At 42.2% G+C, this 19,003-nt stretch overlaps 1 protein-coding gene across 1 annotated transcript in view; it reads right to left on the reverse strand.

Annotated features, from left to right (window-relative positions):
* Window positions 1–19,003, reverse strand: part of OCRL (OCRL inositol polyphosphate-5-phosphatase) — a 56,713-nt gene that overhangs the window by 33,881 nt on the left and 3,829 nt on the right. Inside the window, 9 exon segments of the mRNA XM_078147782.1 lie at window positions 2,581–2,695; window positions 3,670–3,771; window positions 6,323–6,484; window positions 6,568–6,590; window positions 6,592–6,689; window positions 7,138–7,236; window positions 7,613–7,723; window positions 11,641–11,679; window positions 15,562–15,641. Of these exon segments, the coding sequence (XP_078003908.1) occupies window positions 2,581–2,695; window positions 3,670–3,771; window positions 6,323–6,484; window positions 6,568–6,590; window positions 6,592–6,689; window positions 7,138–7,236; window positions 7,613–7,723; window positions 11,641–11,679; window positions 15,562–15,641 (829 nt within the window).

Here is a 19,003-nt window from a genome sequence, read left to right on the forward strand (position 1 = left end):
GACTTCTAGCCAGATGACTGGGTCAATGGTTGTGTCAAAGTCCTGAGACACTTGATTATCTCAAGAAAAGTAAGAAAGTTACCAAATGAAAATCACCATGACAAAAAAGAGGGCAAAGTAAAGAAATTCTCACAAGGAACACTTGATGGGAAACCAGCAGAGAACTGAGAAATGAGCCAACAAAAAAGAGGTCCTAATACACTGAGAAAATACTAGGAGATAAAAGAAAGAGAAGACAAAGCACCAAATGAAAGGAATAATTCTGTAATGTAGACTTAAGCCCTTAGTGGATGGTTTTTTAACCTTTTTTGGGTCCTGGACCCCTTTGGCAGTCAGTCTGTTGAAGCCTAGGGTCTCCTCAGAACACACTTTTTAAAAGCATACAATAAAATACTGAAGACCACAAAGGAAACCAATTATATTGAAATATGGCGATCAAAATACTTTAAAGAAAACCCAAGTTCCAAGTTAAAACTTGCTACTCTAGAAAGAGAATGAAACAACTGCAAATCACTCCGGGGTAGCACTTAATTTCAAAAAAAGAAGGAAAAATTTTAAAAAGGAAGAGAAATAAAGATAAATTCTAACTCTGAAAGAGAATATTGTTAGAAAGGGAATTATAAAAGATAAAAGTGGAATGGACTGCCTCAGAAGGTACTGAGTTCCTCTTCTCTACAGGTGATTCTTGCTCAGGCTCAGAGACCTAATGGCCTCGGTGGAAGGGCCTTGGACCTGATGGCCTCTATAGGAGTGCCTTGGACCTGATGGCCTCTGCAGGAGGGCCTTGAACCTGATGGCCTCTGTAGGAGGGCCTTGAATTTAATGGCCCCAAAGGCAGAATTTGGACCTGATGGCCTCTGGGGGGGGCTCTTGGACTTAATGGCCTCTGCAGCAAGGCCTTGGACCTAAAGGCCTCTGTAGCAGGGCCTTGGACCTGATGGCCTCTAAAGGGGATACTTGGACCTAAAGGCCTCTGTAGAAGGGCCTTGGATATGATGGCCTCTGTGGGGTGTCACTGGACTTAATGGCCTCTGTAAAAGGGCCTTGGACCTGGTAGCCTCTGAAGGGGATCCTCGGACTTAATGGCCTGTGTAGGAAGGCCTTGGACCTAATGGACCCTAAAGGAGGACTTTGGACCTGATGGCCTCTGTAGGGGTTCCTTGGACCTGATGGCCTCTGTAGAAGGGCCTTGGACATGATGGCCTCTGAAGGGGATCCTTGGACCTAACGGCTTCTGTAGATGGGTCTTGGACCTGATGGCCTGTGTAGCAGGGCCTTAGACCTGATGGCCTCTGTGGGGTGTCCTTGGACCTAATGGCCTCTGTACAGCGGCCTAGGACCCGATGGCCTCTGTGGGGTGTCCTTGGACCGAATGGGCTCTGTACAAGGGCCTTAGATCTGATAGCCTCTGAAGGGGATCTTTGTACCTCATGGCCTCTGCAGGAGGGCCTTGAACCTAATGGCCGCTAAAGGAGGACTTTGGACCTGATGTCCTCTGTGGGGGGTCCTTGGACCCAAAATGGCCTCTATAGAAGGGCCCTGGACCAGATGGCATCTATAGGAGGGCCTTGGACCTGATGGCCTCTGTACAAGGGCCTTGGACCTAATGGCCTCTGCAGAAGGGCCTTGGACCTCATGGCCTCTGTAGGAGGGCTTTGAACCTAATGGCCCCTAAAGGAAGACTTTGGACCTGATGGCCCCTGATGGAGGACTACCGACCTGATTGCCTGTGTAGGAGGACCTTGAACCTAATGGGCCCTGAAGGAGGACTTTGGACCTGATGGCCTCTGTAGGGAGGCTTTGGACCGGATGGCCTCTGTGGCAGTTCCTTGGAGCTAATGGCCTCTGTAGAAGGGCCTTGGACCTGATGACCTCTGTGGGGAGTCCTTGCACCTAATGGCCTGTGTAGGGGGTCCTTGAACCTAACTGCCTCTGTAGAAGGGCCTTGGACCTGATAGCCTCTGAAGGGGATCCTTGGACCTGATGGCCTCTGTGGGGCGTCCTTGGACCTAATGGCCTCTGTAGAAGGGCCTTGGACCTGATGGCCTGTGTAGGGGATCCTTGAACCTAACTGCCTCTTTCGAAAGGCCATGGACATGATGGACTCTGTGGGGTGTCGCTGGAATTAACGGCCTCTGTAGAAGGGCCGTGGACCTGATGGCCTCTGAAGGGGATCCTTGGACCTAATGGCCTCTGTAGAAGGGACTTGAACCTGATGTCCTCTGTAGGGGATCCTTGGACCTGATGGCCTCTGTAGGGGGTGCTTGGACCTGATGGCCTCTGCAGGAGTGCCTTCAACCTAATGGCCCCTGAAGGACGTCTATGGACCTGATGGCCTCTGTAGCAGGGCCCTTCCAACTTGGGGATTCTCTGATTTTTTGAGTAAAATATCCAAGTCTGACCATATTATCTGAGAACAATATCAGTCTTGGAGTACTCTTTACCCAGGGAATGAATGGACTTTTCATTATTCCAAGCTGGAACGAATTCACTTTCAGCTACTCTATTAAAGGAAGTTACGGATCAGAGAGAACTCACTCGCAAATCCCACAGAGAAGAAGAAAATTCAACTGGACTCACTTTCTTATACTTGGATTTGTAGTGTAAGGCTCTGTCCACAGATGTCAGCCACTCCTGCTCCTTTGTAGACTCAAAGTAAAAGAAAGCTTCTGTGCTTAAATCCAGTTCTTGAAACCTAATAAGAAGGGGATATAGAGATTAATACATACTGCTTTAGCTACTTCTAACCTACTCCTCAAATCTAGAAATACAAGATGAAAAAGGGGAAGAGAAAAACAATCAGTACTTTCCTAGCAGTGTTCTAGTCACCCCAGTGTCCAGCGATGACATGGAACTTTCTTTTCTGAAGAGTCTAACGTTATATTTAGAAGACATATAAAGAAAAATCCACTGAATGTTATGTATTTCCAAAAGATGGGAAAGAAAATTTGGCTCTGAGATCTGATGAAATCATTGCTACCAAATTATCTCAAACTTTGGCTTTTAAGATAAAAAAAACCCCATTTATATAAAAATATTCATGGAAGCTTCATTTTTAATAGCAAAAACTTGTAAACAACATGAATCAACGATTGGGGAATGACTGAATAAATGGTGGCATATCGATGAAACAGAATATTATTATTGTGTCAATTACAAATAATACAAGGAAATATGGAGAGATTTAGATGAAGAGATAAAGAAGACAGAATCAGACCAATCCACTTACAAATATCAACTATGTGAAAACAACGGCAGCAATGAAACTGAACAGCAAAAGAAAAGGAAAACAGAAGGAGACGCAGCAGCAAGATATTCTTCTCGTAAGAAAGTAAACATACATAAAATTGTAACTAAGCTGGATGATTGGTTTTATGTTTTATAGTCACTTCTAAAATTTGATTTGCTAATGTTCACTAAGTTTAGAATTTGAAGATTTGTCCTCAAAGCATGATTTTCTATGGAATTGTCCATTTCCTTAGGTTGTATACACTACCAGTCTGTTTGCAGTCCTATAGAACTGTCCCATAAGTCAACTCACACTGCTAATTTTCACAGATCTTGAGTGTTCAACCAAAAATATTTCTCTCAAGAAGCCAAACCAAGAAGGAAAGGGGCAGACTGGACCCAAGCAAATAGGCAAAAGCAAACGACAACAGGATCTCTTACCCAAGGCAGTAAATATCTGGAGGATCAGTATCACAGTTCAGCCAGGGTTCCAAAGCACTGTCTGGAGACTGACCATTCACATTCCACGTTCCAATAAAGAACCTGGCACACACCAACGCCAAAACCAGATTATTTTAAAAAACAAAACAAAAACCCGAATATGAACCAATATAAAGTGTTTTGTTATGTTACCCATATGGGAAGATGCAGCACTTGGGAAAAATAGTTATTTCAAACATGTTTTCAAAATCTGGCCAGACATGCAAGCAAATGCCCCTGTTCTTAGCACCCATGAGTACACATAGACATACTTTCTCACATTCATCACCTAAATTGTTTTCCTTAGGAAAATCTACCAAAATGAGCACTATAATAGCTAATATAAAGCACTCACTTCACAATAAGCAGTGCAGGTACAATCATCCCCATTTTACAGAAGAAGAAACTGAGGTTCAGCAAAGGAAAGAGTTTTGCCCACAGTCACAAAGAAGAATGAAGTTAACTGCGCAGGGCAATTTATTTACTTATTTATCATTCCCAATCCTTACATCAAGAGTAATTAGGCAGCTACTTGATGGGAATAACTTGCAGACAACAAAGTTATTTTCACGTATACTCAGACTCTAGGACTTTTACAGAGAGGTGGGAAGTTACAATTTTATTGGAAGTCAGAGTCAGGTCTGCCACCTTTTTTTCCACAGGCTACTATGGGACTACATAGACCTGGGATTTCATCGATGTGGGGAAGGTGCCAGTAGGAAAACTCTCTCCATCAAAAAATTAGCAACTCATTTGTAGCTTATCATCTTCCAGAGTAGCTTTGGGGCACTTGGAGGTTAACTGACTTGCTCATGGTCACACAGCTAGTATGTGTCAGAGGCAGGATGGGAACCAAGGCCTTCCTGACTCCCAGGATGGGCCTCTAACCACTACTCCATACTGCCTTATTACTATATAGAATAATACCAAGAGGGAAATCAGTAGAGGGGAGCTTATAACTATCTGAATTGTTTACATACAGATACAAAGGTCATACGGAAAGAAGAGTACTTAGAGAATATGACTTAGGATAGTAGCTTAACTAGAATGTGTGGAATATGACAGACTACATTGTTCAAGAAAGACTGAAAGGAAGATGACACTGCCAGTCATCTAACAAATGTGTACTTGGTACATGGCTGTGTACAGAGCAGTCTGCCAGATGGTGGGGGAAGACAGAAAGTTTAGACCAGATGCTATTCCCCTGTCCTCAAGGAGCTTACAATCTAGTAAGAGAATAAGACACAGAATCATAAAAATAATTAATAATAACACCGACGATGATAACTATTAGCATTTACATAGCACTTCGTATGTGTGCCAGGTACTGTGCTAAGTTCTTTACAATGACATCACATGGTAAGTACATTAGAGTTACAAAATGAGTCCATTACCAATTGTGGTGGAGGTTGGAAACTGTAAGGCTTCCTATGGAGGGAGGGAGTCAAATTTGAGTTTCAAAGGATGACTAGAGAAGAGGAAATACGTCCTAGACATTGTGAAGAGTATGAATAAAGGCAGAACAGGGTTAGATGTAGAAATTTGACCTTTTCTTCCTTAGATCTCAAACAGTAAGCACAGTGCTTGTACCTCAAGTTTGATTGTCCATTACAGTTATCTGTACACAAACCCTATCTCTGCCGTGAACTTTATGAGGGCAGAGACTGTATCTGCTTTTCCCTGACCAAGCAGTTAAAAGCCCTTTAAAAGTAATGAAAATAAGGAGTCCGTTCCTACAACATCAAATTCTTCAGCAATCACTAGATGTTGCCTGATCATGCAAGTACTTATTTATACCCATTCCCTGCCAAGTTACTCTGTCCTACGCTAAGGTACTATATGTACAAAACAGCACAGAACATTAAGTCAATTGCCCAAATATTTGGGCAGATGGTGTCTCAGCTAAGCTTTGTGTCTCTCTCAGTGCCTAGCGCAGGGCTCTGTAGCGAGCAGCTCTTAAATTTTTGTCACACTGAATGTAGTCGGGAAGTATGGGAATGAGGTCAACAGGGAGAAAAGTATTTAGAAAAGAATGAAAGAGGTATTATAGAAGTCTGCTCCAGACCTCCAAGTCAGAAGGAGGCAGTAGGTGAAACTTTGGGCAGCTCTGAGTCAGGATCTGGTGATGATAGGGGGAGAGGAAGGGCCTTTGATATTTAACTACCCAGACACTTCCTTGAAAAATTATTGCACGGGTAAACAGATGAACAAGCTGCTGAAGTGTGTTGAAAAGCAGTCTCTTAAGTTTAGATTATTTTAATTTTTTTCTTATTAACTTAAAAGAACTTGTCATGGCTCTAAAAGTGGATGGTACTCTCAGGACAGATGACCACAAAGGAATAAAATCCTATGTTTTGGCAATTAGAATGTGATAATAAGTTGGTAATTAGAAATTCTAAGGGAGGTTGTGGAATCTCTCCAGATGACTGCAGAGATGACAACTGTCTGTCTTGGCCCTTAACTAACTTAGAGGCAAGGGAGAGAATCAGATGGCCCTTTTCATCCTCTAAGGTATTCAGGAAAGTTTAAAGGTGGCAACCCAAATGTCAAATGACATATATGATGCATCCATCCTCCTTTCCTTTGGGGAGTGAGGGGAGGGAAGCGTGCTTACCTGAAAGTCTGAATATTCACATATTCTTTCTCTCGCTTTGCCAGAATGTGTCTGATGAGTCCCTCTCGCTGCCCAGACTGGGAGGTGGGTACAAAAAGCTTCCGCATGGTATTGGTCACTTTAGGCTGCTCTTTGCTCACAGCTTCCTTTTCACGTAAAAACCTGGCAAGGGAATAAGGGAATCAAAACCTCTTGGAGTCGAAGTCTCTCATATAGGACTTAGGTGCTTCTCAGACAGGACTTACTGCTTGCTTATATGGCCCGGGGGGTGGTGGGGGCTCCCGACGGGTCCTCATCTGCCTATTGTGTATATTTCTTTTCTTCTCCAAACTCATTTCAGTGAAATTATCTTCAAATCCAAGCACTCCTGAAAATGCAAGAAGCATTCAAGTTATCAGGGAGGTTTTGCCCCCCTCCCCTAAAAAGAGTTTAGAACTAACAAGGTCAAAGGTAAAAAGGGATAACTTCCAAGTAAGCCAGGGTAGGGCGAGAAATTTGAGCACTTTCAGACTGAAAGAAGATACCAGGGAGGGTGGGAAAAGAGCATTACCTTGGAGGTCTGGGGGGGCAAGCACATCAGTCAGGAAGGGCTGACATACTAAGTAGAAGTAGAGACACATTAACCTGGAGCCTGAAGAGATACCATACACTACATGAAGGGTTAGAAGGAAGTTAGAAGCTAGAGTGGACCAAGGGAAACCAGGCCCCTGGGCACTCCAACACTGCCATTTATTCACATCATCTCATCTGTACAGATAAAAATCTCATGACCGCAATGATCAGAGAAGCCATGGAAAGAGATCCTTCTTCAGTACCTGAAACATCTGATTCGTTGGGAGTTTTTTCCGAAGTTTCTAATCTCTGGTACCAGCTGGTGGACTCCCTGAACTCAGGAACTGAAGTAGGTTTACAAGCTGGAGAGAGAGAGAGAGAGAGAGAGAGAGAGAGAAATAAGCATGAAAAACTGGCCACCCAATATCAAGTGGAATTTACAAAGACAAGGCCAACTGCAATGGCCCTGGGGCCAACTCAGGGCATCCAAATTGACTATAAAGGCCTACGATAAGCAGTGACAGTTCTGCCTTCCCAGGTAGCTCTACATTTGAATGCTCATCCCCAAACCTATCCTTCCAAGTCCATCTAGAAAACAACTGGCCTCTAGACTGAAGTGGTGAGGCCCCTGTTCAATGGCCTTGGTAAATTCTACTCTGTGTCAACACAGAATAAATCCACCTCTACCCAAAGGAGATTAAAAAACAAAACAAAAAACACCACCAAGTATCAAATTACCATCCTGAGCAGCAAGAATGTCTGTGAGAAAAGTCAGGCACCGATCCTCATCAGGGATTTCGAAGAGACGTTCTCCTACCCACTCACCCTGGACCCGGATTTTGCAGGGAGCTGGAAAGAGGACATAGAGGGGTAAGGAACAAGACTGGTTGATCATGAACTTAACTCTTTTTTTGGCAAATGAGAGAATACAGATCACAAAGAATACAGAACACTGACAAAATCATGTTAATAGCTGACATTCACAGAATACACCTCAAGGTTTGAAAATCCCTTTCTATGCATTATCTCATTTGATTCTCACAATAATCCTGGGAGGTAGATATTCCCTATCTTACAGATGATGATAATAATAATCACAATAATCATAATAATAGCAACATTTATACAGCTCCTACTACGTGTCAGGCATTGTGCTAAGTGTTTTTACAAATATTACAACAACCCTGGGAGGTAGGGGCTATTATTATCATCCCCATTTTACAGATGGGAAAACTGAGGCAAACAGAGGTTAAGTGACTTGCCCAGGGTCACACAGCTATCTGTGGCCAGATTTGAACTCAGGTCTTCCTGACTCTAGGCCTATGCTCTATCAACGGTGCCACCTACCTGCCTCAAATAAGATAAGAAAACCAAGGCATACAGAAGTTAAAATGACTTGGCCCTTGGTCAGGAAGCTAGAGGAAAGTTTTCAACCCAGGTTTTCTTGATTGTAAAGGCAACATTCTTTCTACAACATTACACTGCCTCAAGCAATTCTACAAATTAAGAACTAGAAAGGGAAAAGGCCAGGCCAGAAATTCAGAATGGAATTAGGGGTCCTAAGGGGTTAAAGGGCCAGGAAAGTTTGCTGTGCTGATGTACAGGTAAATTGATGTTTTTAGGAACCAACTTCCACAGAAACCAGTCCAAGATGTTGACAGGGATAATCCAGAATAGAAGTAAATACCCCCAAAGGCTGATGGGCCATGGAAATGGGCAAACTAATGTAGTAATGCCCATTGCAACCTCATGGTATAGTAATCGATTTCCAAGAAAGTCAATAGTCAACCCTCAACACTGGACATTTTGGGGAGGAGGAATGGGGTGTCTGTATCCAGTGAAGGAGTGTCCCACACTATCAACTGGCCTCACTTCTTTGCTGTGGGTCCCCATCATTATTAGCTAGTTATAGTTTAAAAACAGAGGATGAAAGGCAAGTGGGATGGTTTGCTAATTTGGCAACCACATTAAGGTATACAGGATGTCTTAGGCCTTCCTGAAACAAAAGCATCCCTTCCAAATGGAAAATCCTTAATAATTAATAATAAGCATTATTCATGATGGCTATTAAAACTTTACCTCCCAAATACAATATAAAAGCAATATTCTCTAGTCATTTAGTAAAAATAAAAATAAATGTAGCTAAGTAGAAGATTTATCTAGGCCTTTTCTTTACATGTGACAAAGCATTCAAACTTGTCAAATACTTGGCACGAAATGAACTTCCTTGTTCCGTTAGGGCAGTGACCCATTTGTGAACTTTTGCCTATCTTCTTTTCCCTCATGCTCATAATCTGCTGGCTTTAGTTAAGAAAAAAGAAAAGAAGGAGAGGTTTACCACACTGGGAGCACTCAGAATTATTTTGAAGGAATTGGAGGAAGAAAGCTTGAGCAAAAAGAATAAAACCAAAAGGAGGGCACCCAGACAGAAAGAGAGGAGAAGGCATTGAGCACAAGCTGCTTCAGATCCTTTCTGGAAGCATAAATAATAAATAAAATAAATAACAAGGGCACTAAACAGAGTAAAATGCAGGGGAGAGAGAAAAGGGATGGGGTTGGGGGCAAAGGGCTGAGGAGAGATGTGGTAATCAGAAGCAGCCTGGAGGCAAAGAATAAAACTCCTTTCTTTGGGCCCATGCTCACCCCTTTCCTAGAGAATCTTTATGAAAAATGTCAAGATGCATGAGACTGTGGGATAGGAGATTTTAAATAAGAATATTCTCCTCAATGCCATGAAAGATATTTTGGCAAAATCGAATGAACAGCTTCTAAGATTAGGGCCCCAGACACACTCAGAGAGTGCCATATATCCCACCTGACAACAGCATCTAGACAGAGGACTCCAGTCGCATTGCCAGGCATTCCTGTGGCACCAATTCCAAAAAGATCCCAAAGCAGGAATCAAAGGAAATTTATAATGGTTCTGAGACCATTCCCAACACCCCAGATGATTCATGTGGCCCAGGATGAACATAAGCCCTTTCAAGTGATCTCTAAATCACTACTGCAGATCATGTTACTTCTTTCTCATAGAAAATCACAGAAACCTGAGGCTGAAAGAGAACTGAGAGATAGATCTAGGCCAATCCTTACATTTTACAGGCGAGAATCTGGAAGAGTTCCAACCTAAAACCATGCTACTGAGACAACTTCTTTCAAACAAGTTAATTCTCTCTCACTTAAGTTAATCAGTTGCTGATAACAAAGTCCTCTCCTGAATCCTCCATTAATTTAGAACATGAGAAAGATTTTTCAGCAGGCAAATACCTAAAAAAATCCATATGATGGTGAACCACATGAAGGAGTCAAATCAGGACCACCAGATGACCCAAGAAATGACAGGCCCAAAGGCTCAGCTAGTTGCTTACTTGCAACAAACTCTATGTGCCCTGATGGGCAGGCAACGTTCAGGTCAGATATCAAAGTGAAAACTGGCTTTCCTCTAGGTTTTCCTGTAATGCAAGAATGATTCTTGCTAAATTTCCCCCCAAGTCCAATCCTCTACAATGCCAATATATGTGCCAACGCATGATTGATTTCTATACTATAGGAAAGGATGCAATAAAGCCCATTTTTTGATAAATGCTGCTTAGTTTGACTTTTCAGTTTTGGGTCACAGCCTCACCAGGAACAGAACCTATCACCAGTATCTCATTTTGACAGAGAGGTCAGCTGTTGCTGCTGCTGCAACCACTACAGTTAAGGCTAGGGATTCAGGCTATCACTGCCTTTGCTCCAGTTTCATCTTTTTCCCCTTCTCTTTTTTAAGCAGAAGAATACATGAGTAGGTTACGTTCTCCCTTGGACATATGCAAATAGGGACGGGCAGCTGGGTTTATTTAACTCAGTCTTATAGGATCAGAAAGCCGGGAAGAGGAGCAATGCTACTCCAAACCACCAAGAGAATCCTAATATCAGAACTGGAAGGGACTTACGGAAGCTGTGGCTACCCAAATCATTAGCCTCTGACACTGCTAAAGGTTGGAACCATGTCTAAACAAAACCACGTATATGCCCTATTTCCTCCAGCACAATGTCATGCACCCCCCTCCATCAAGGTTAGGAAGAACATTAGGTTAGGAAGATTCCGATTCAGTGGTCAGATCTGCTGGCCCACAGCAACCTCCCAAGTGTTGATTTTTCTCCTCTCCATAACACATTACAATGAAAAATGGTAAACAGTGAAGAACAGCTTGCAGAGGAAATCAAAGAGGAATGTGTTCTTGAAAAGTCCAAAGGAATGCAAAGAGATGAACAAAGCTCCCTCTGGCCTGGATACAGACTCCTAGGGAGGAAGGGGGCTTAAAACAAAAAAAAAAAAGAAAAAAAAGAAAAAGGGGCATGGGAGACAAGGAATTTCAGTAACTCTGTAGTCCCCAAAGACAATATAAAGAAAGGAAAACAGAATTATCTACTAAGGAGTCAAGGGAAAAAAAACCCAGGAGTGAGAGAAGGTAGAATACACACAAAACAAAGTTAGAGAGAGCTTACATTAGTGATTTGGCTCAAGGTACTGGCACCCTGAGGGCATCTCAAGGCCCAGCCTGTTTTCCATTTTTTCTAAAATTCTAGCTTGCCACTTGATTTCTTTTGCATTTGATCTGGTGTTAATTTGTACAGTTGTCTTAAAAAGATGGAGAACAGAGGCTAAGAGGCTAGAGGGAATACCATTCTTCCCTCCCCTGCCTTCCTCATAGTAAATGTTCAATTAAGTGAATACTTATTGTTTATTTGCCAAGATTTATTCTATTTAAGAAAATACTCACTGTGGGCTGCTATGTCAATCAGTAGGGTTTCTTCTGCTTCTGGGAAAAAAATGTGAATTAGTAAGGGAAAGATAATTTATAAACATCAAAAGAATTACAAACCCAACTCAAAAAACATTCCAGCCTTCAATAATCACTTTTAGGTCTTGAAAATCATTCAGAAAACCCTTGACCTTTTGGGAAGGTACCCAAGCTTCAGAGACCACAGAGATATCAACTAAGAGAAAAATTCATTGAACAGATAATCAAAGGGAATCTTCAAAACAAGGCAAACTCCTGGAGTACAGAGTTCATAGTCAGGGAAGTAGTACCAGTATAAATTCAAATGAAGAAAAGTTTAATTCCCCTTAACCAAATAACCAGATTTAATATACTAGTTTTTCAAATGTTTTGTCTTTAGAGAGTAAAGGTAAATAAGGGGCCTCAGAAGGCCAGGAATTACTATCCTAACATAGATCTGTTCCGTAATGACCTTCCTAGGGATCCAAGCCACTTATAGGGGCACAGTTCATCTGAAGGTTTTCTACTGCCTTCTGGCTATATTTAGTACCTGTGACCTCAGAGCCATATACACTCAGGTGGCAGCCAGCCAGTCACTGGCCCCTTCTGGAGGATCAGGGCTCTCCTTTGGTTCTGGCTGCTTGCTGTCAAGTTCTCTCACCTTTGGACTCCGGCCTGCCTTGGAACTATGGTACCTGCCTGTTCCTCCCTCACTTTCCTCAACTTGGCTTCATGGCCCTAGGTCTTTCAGACCCATGTGTATGAAGACTACTGAGTATTACAGCTATGTGTTCTTGTGTCTGATCCCCTTAACTGTACTGTAAGGCCCACGTTAAGCCTCCTGATCATAGCCCCTCTAGCACATGACCGCCTACTCCTGTTACTGTCTCTGCCATTGTACTTTATCACTTGCAAAAGCATCCATTTAATTGTTGTGCAAATACCATGTCATTCCCCTCTTCAAAAAACCTTTAGTGGCTCCCTATTGCCCAATAAGTACAGTTAAAATTTCTCATTTCTGGTATTCAAGACCCACCACTATCTGGCGGCATCTGACTTTTGTAACATTATCTTAGGTCACTTCCTTCTGCTGCACATGCTACCAGCCCAACTGGTCTATTCTGCCCCTTGAGCTTTCCTACCTCAGCGTCCTTGTGAAGTGTTTTCCCTGTACCTTGACTTCTTTCCCTTCTCGCCCGCTGAATTCCTCTCTAGCCTTGAAAGGTCCTCACTGCCCCCTTTTCTTCCACAAAACCTTTCCTGCTCCTAAGTAATGTCCTTGCCCTTTGGACAATCTTCTGCCTCCTTTAGCCCTTTGTTTCAGACTTCTCTCGTGTATTTTATGGTGCATTGCGTGTGGGCATGACAGTCCTCCTTTTTCATTCATTCATTCTTCTGGGTTGATGCCTTAGCTCCCTGGATAAAAGATGAGTTTCATGAGGACAGGTACCTTGTGTCATCTCAATTTTGTCTCTCCCCTAGTACCAGCACAGAGCTTTGCAAGAGAAGGGGCCAGAACAATGATCTTTGAATGGAATGGTGACAAAGAGACTGTGAGGTACGTAGAAAGTGCTACTAAGTCTCTCAAGTTCCAGACAAAGTGGTCTAAAGACAATCATGAATTCGGGTCCACCTTCCCCAAAACAAAAAAAAAATAAAACATCTACCAGGAATTAATATAAGCAGGGCAGCTAGGTGGCACAATGGATAGTGTGCCAGCCCTGGAGTCAGGAGGACCTGAGTTCAAATCTGGGCTCAGATACTTACTTGTTGTGTGACCCTGGACAAGTCACTTAACTTCCATTGCCCCACCTCCCCAAAAAGAATTAATTTAAACACTATAGAGTGACTTCCTTTAGCTCTGTGCAATGCTCAAAAGTAGAACTTGCATAAATAATATATGAATTGGAAAGTAAGTAGGCTATGGAGGAAGTAAAATATCCCCTATAAAAATAAGGACTGGGGTTCTTGAGCATTTTGTGTACTATTGGCCCCTTTGGCAGTCTGCAGACGCTTATAAACCCCTTCTCAAAATAATGCGTTTCTTGAGAAAACTTCATAAGGAAACTGCGACTGGAGGTTAGTGAAAATCAAGCTGTCATTTCTTTCCATCCAAGTACACAGATTCTCTAACATCTATCCATAGGATGCTTTGAGGGTCTGTGGGTCCCAGGTTAAGAAGCTCTGCACTGGACTGCTAATCACTTCTAAATCCCAGAGAAGAAATGCTAAAATATCACAATTTAAAAAATTTGCAATTCATTTCTTCTCACTGAAACATGTGATTTGAAGAACTGGGGGTGGGGAGGGTTGATCTTTGAGGCAGCAGGAGGAGGAACACAGGGCTTCCCGGAAGCAGAGCAAGCTGGAAGGACTCCCTTTGGCTTTTCTCCCCAGCCAAATGACATAAGGGGCTACATGTTATCGGAAGGACAGGCCGAACTTGGAAGATTGACGAAACCGACCAAGATATACACATAGCAAGGCATGTAGGTGCCTGGTTTAAAAGAACGTCTGGCTGGCCAAATAGTTCCATCTCTTCAGTGCTGTGCGGACAGCAGTACTCATGGAAGATTAACCTACTCTAGCCAGGTCTCTCTCAAAAGATCCCTGGAGGCAAGCACTGGTACACTAAGCTTCTTCTTGCCTGCTAAATCAGGTGGGCCCAAAGGAGACACTGTAAAACCATCCTCAACTGTTCAACTGCCTAGCACAATTCAATTTGAGGTTACAGAATTAGCACGTACTATGAAATGAAATAACAGATAGCTTCTCTTCTCAATCCCTAGACAGGAATTCTAAAGAGCAAAAGCCCAAACACTTTTTCCCCTGGAATCCACTTCCCTGTGATTCATCAGCATTAAGGCTTAACAATACGGACTACAGACTGTGAGATACTTTGGTTGGGCTGGGCTTCCCCCCCCCCCAACCCCAAAGGGTTGGAATTTCACACGATGGGGGGAATGGCAGAAGATACATAAAATGCTGACACTTTCAGACAAGGGTGAGACCCATGGTCTGGGTCAGTGAGTGCAGCAGGTTCAATTTGCATGTGGGTCAATCAGCATTCATTTCAATTCAACAGACCTTTATTAAATACCTACTGTATGCTGGGTACCATGCTGCATGATGAGGCAGATGGAATGTTTCGATAAGGTATGAGTGACAATGTGAGCAAAAGTACATAGAGGTGAGAGAGCATGGGTAGGTTCACAGGATGGAGTAGTCTGGATTGAACGAAGTGTAGAGTGTGTGGAGGAAAGAACAACATGAGCTAAGGCTAGAAAGGCAAGGTAGTGACAAATTTGGGAAGGCCTTGAATGCCAGGCCCAAGTCTGACCTTCCTGCATTAGGCAAAAGGAAACCATTGAAGATTTCTGCACATGGGAGCGTTGTGACCAGATCTGAGCATAAGGAAGATTAGTTTAGCTGTGGTGTTAAGGACAGATTGGAGGAAGACCTGACAAAAACTGTTAGAAATAAATTGCCCTGGTGCAGCCAGGTGGTAACAAGGGCTTGTACTAGGGTGGTGACCATGGGAATAGAGAGGAAGGGATAAATGTGAGGGATGTTGCAGAGGTGAAAATGGCAGGTCACGAGAGGTGAGATGAAGGGACATGTCAGAAGAGAAGCTCTAGTCTCTGGCCACAGACAACACACCTCGTTAAGCCTAGACAATGAGCCCACAAGAATGGGTCACCAAATGAAGCAGAGTGTAGAGAGTTCAATCCACCTAAAACCTTCCGTGGACAAATCATTCAAAGCATCCGTCCTGCTAACAGTGGATTTAATAGGTTCATCTTTGTACACCTGTTGTACAACACTGATTGTGACTGGGTTTGAGAGTATGTGATGCCAGATAACACAATAATGACCGAAGAGGAAAAATTATGAAACTAGCTAAGTAATCAAAGCTTGTACCTTGTATACATTTAAAGTGGCTATTAATAGGAATGACATCTTGTACAGGCACCTCCTTTTCATAAAACTGGATTATTAACCTAGGAAACAGAAGGATGGATCTAAGAGCAACAACCAATGAAAAATGTTAAAAGTACCAAATAACAGTCCCCATTTCTCCTGTTCCTTAAGGTGACACACTTCTTTACATACCTTACCTCATTTAAGCCTCCCCGCCCCCGTCTCCCCCATGAAGGAGGTAATGTTATCATAACCATGTTATCATTAACATGTTATTAATCTTTATGAATGGGGAAACTGAAGCACAGAGAGATGACCACACAATTCATCAAGGTGAAAAGCTAGGACCCTTAGGCCCAGATCACCTGACTTCAAATCAAGTGCTCTTTCCAGTACACTGTACCGCCTCGCCAGGGTTGCATTCACATTGAGAATCTACACTCATTAGAGGATTATGACCACAAGATCTTTTCTTTTATTAGACTTCCTGCATGTGGTTCCCTATGAAATGTATAGGGCAGCACTGACAGCTAAGGACTGTCCCAAAATGTTGGCCTTAAGGGGTCGTTTTTGACAACTCACAGCAGGTTAGATGACATAAAGAACACTGTTGTGTATCCTCACCCTATAAATGTCTACAAGCTAAGCCACATGACGTGCTTCCAAACATACAAATTGAACAAGGAAATTCTTATCTTTCACTTCCCAAGACTAAACGTTAGTAAGTCAAGTTTTATACTTCTGTTCACCATGTAACATCGCCCCAACCACTGTTATTTCATAACGTTAGGCCATTATAACCAGATCACAAAAGCCCGTTGTAAGATCATAGCTTGGCCAATCCCTCTGAGATGCAAATTATAATATTTTTTTCCTATGGGACGAGCTATCCTTGTAACGATTTAATTAAACACGAGGATGTTGGGTGGGGCATATGTAACCACATAAAAGTTTGGACTGAGCCTGAGTCCCCTGAATAAGATACAAGAACTGTAAAGTTGATGCTACTTATGAACTAGATAGCCTGTAATCAAAGCATCACCTATTGTTACTTGACCTTTTGGTAAGCAATCAGTCTGAGCCATCCTTCAAGGACTTGCTAAAATGGTTCAATTCTCATTTAAAAGTGAAATTGGTTTTCTGGGTTAACTTTCCATTTCTGTCTCATGCTTTTCTCCTTTAGGTTTTTTGTTTTGTTTCATTTTTTTTTAAAACATCTGTTAAGCTTTACGAGGATACTCTAGGGGAAGGGAAATTGCCTAGCCAGATTTGTGGGAAGAACTCTCATTCTGCCTTCCCTTTCTTGATCCTGTTTGCCTAATATGGGGACGCTTCTTACATGAGGCTAACTGTGAAGGTCTTTGAAGGAAGTAGAAGAGAAGTCTGTGAGGCCAGATGGATACCAAAAACTAGGTAAAAAGTAAAGGGCGAGGAGGAACTGTTGGTTTATGTTAACTTTACTCAAATATGCCACTTCTGAAGTAAAAGAATGTCGACTCGGGATAGCACTGGGAAGCAGCGTAAACACTTCAATGGGACTGCAATCTTTGAGGTCACCATAAACCATGACAGCCCTGCGGTAAAAACTGAAGCCCAGAAAATAGTGTGGCTAGAAGTGAGTCTAAACCTTCCATCTAGCAATAATCCTTTTAAAGGAGAAAAGTTGAAGTTGAAAAAGATAAAAGATTGTCCTAAGGAAGCAATAAGGTTAAGAAGCACCATCAAGAGGTTGTAGAATAGCCTTGAAACATAAAAAATTTTGCCGGACTGTGAAAGGATCAATGGGAAGCCAGCCTTGTTCCTGGCAGAGGATAAGCTGAGAGGCTTGAGCCTAACCTAGATTGGCAATCCTCCCAAGATATGTGATTTCATCAATGAGGGAACTTCCCCAACTCTCACAGATCTCAACTTCCACCCATTCAAAAAATGGTCTTCATGCATTGGGGTGGCTGCAAAAAAAGATCCATCACCTCTCAACCAACCTGTAGGGGATGACCTTTTCTCTATTTAATGAGGCTAGTCCTCAGATGAAGGTGTCTGTTCTGGCTCAGGCTTGTGACTCAAAGCCTTGGCCTCCTGATAGGTAGGACCTTCCAGAGCAAAGACTGAGAGCCCAGGGTCAGCTCTACACCATGATCTATGGAGGACTTGGTACAGGATTTGAGAACTATCCCTTGTGGGAGGGGGACCCCACAAATCTCTCTCCCTATTTTCTTGCTTAGCAAGGAAACCTTCTGAATTTAATTTGACTTCCCAAACAATATAAGACACAAGAAACCACATACCGTGGATGGGATTTGCAGTCTGTAAGAAAGCCTTTTAGAAACATCTCCTTAACCAAGGAGATTTAGAGAAATTTAATGATGAGGTTAATAGTTTCCACATGTGTACTATAAAGACAACCAGGCTAAACTGTAATCAATGAAAAATAATCTATACCTTTGGAATTTATAGCAGGTTAAGAAGATCTGTTGAACATATTATTTTAACAAGAATAACTATAAATGATGTGGTTCTGATGATGTCCAGAAAGAAGGGATTTGACAAGTAAAAAAATCAGATTTTTATCAGGTACTGTCCAAGAGACACTGTAACCTGCGGACATAACTATCTGGTCACTAGAATGTTATTTTCAATAATGGAATTAGAATAATTCACCATGGCCTATGGGAAATATCTTTTGAGACCATCTAGGTCCTTTTGTTCTGACTGCATGGCTACCATACACAAACTTGGCTTACTAACTCGGTTTCTGAGTACTTCTAGGAACTAGGTAATGAATACAAGCTAGTAAGTGGAAGAATACATTATAAATCATAATATAATAGTATACATACAGGTGTTATACCTTTATTAATTAACAGAAATATTATTAATTAATAATAATATGTATACAGGTGTTATGTTATTGGCTATATGTAAATATTATCATGTGAATTAATAACATTATAATATATAAGTGTTACTATAATGTGAATATGATAATATGTAAATATTGACTTTGAATCAAGAAGAATGACGTGAGACAGAGTGGCCTAGTGGCAAGAACCAGAGAACATGAGTTTGAGTACTTACTCCTCCACTTACTAGCTAAACCACTTGGACAAGTCACTGAAGGGCCTAGGCCTTGGGGTTTTTTGTTTTGTTTTGTTTTTCAAGAAAATAAGGGGGATGAGGATGGCAATGATCCTTATGCTCTCTATCTCACAGGGTTGCTCAAAGGATTCAAATGAGATAATGCGTGCACTAATGTAAAGAACTTTCTAACTATCAAATACTATATCTATTTAAGTGGTGTATTTTATACAAGTGACAGATTGTCATGGTTCTAAGTAGAGCCAGAGCCAGAGCCAGCCAAAGAACCTTTTCCACGCCAATCAAGGTGCTTCTATGTGATGGAGAGGACACAGGAAAAGGCTGGGTAAAACCGGCTTGGTTTTGT

Source organism: Phascolarctos cinereus, unplaced genomic scaffold (assembly GCF_003287225.1).
Source record: "Phascolarctos cinereus isolate Bilbo 61053 unplaced genomic scaffold, phaCin_HiC Scaffold_8;HRSCAF=390, whole genome shotgun sequence".
In the NCBI taxonomy this organism is placed as follows: domain Eukaryota; kingdom Metazoa; phylum Chordata; class Mammalia; order Diprotodontia; family Phascolarctidae; genus Phascolarctos; species Phascolarctos cinereus.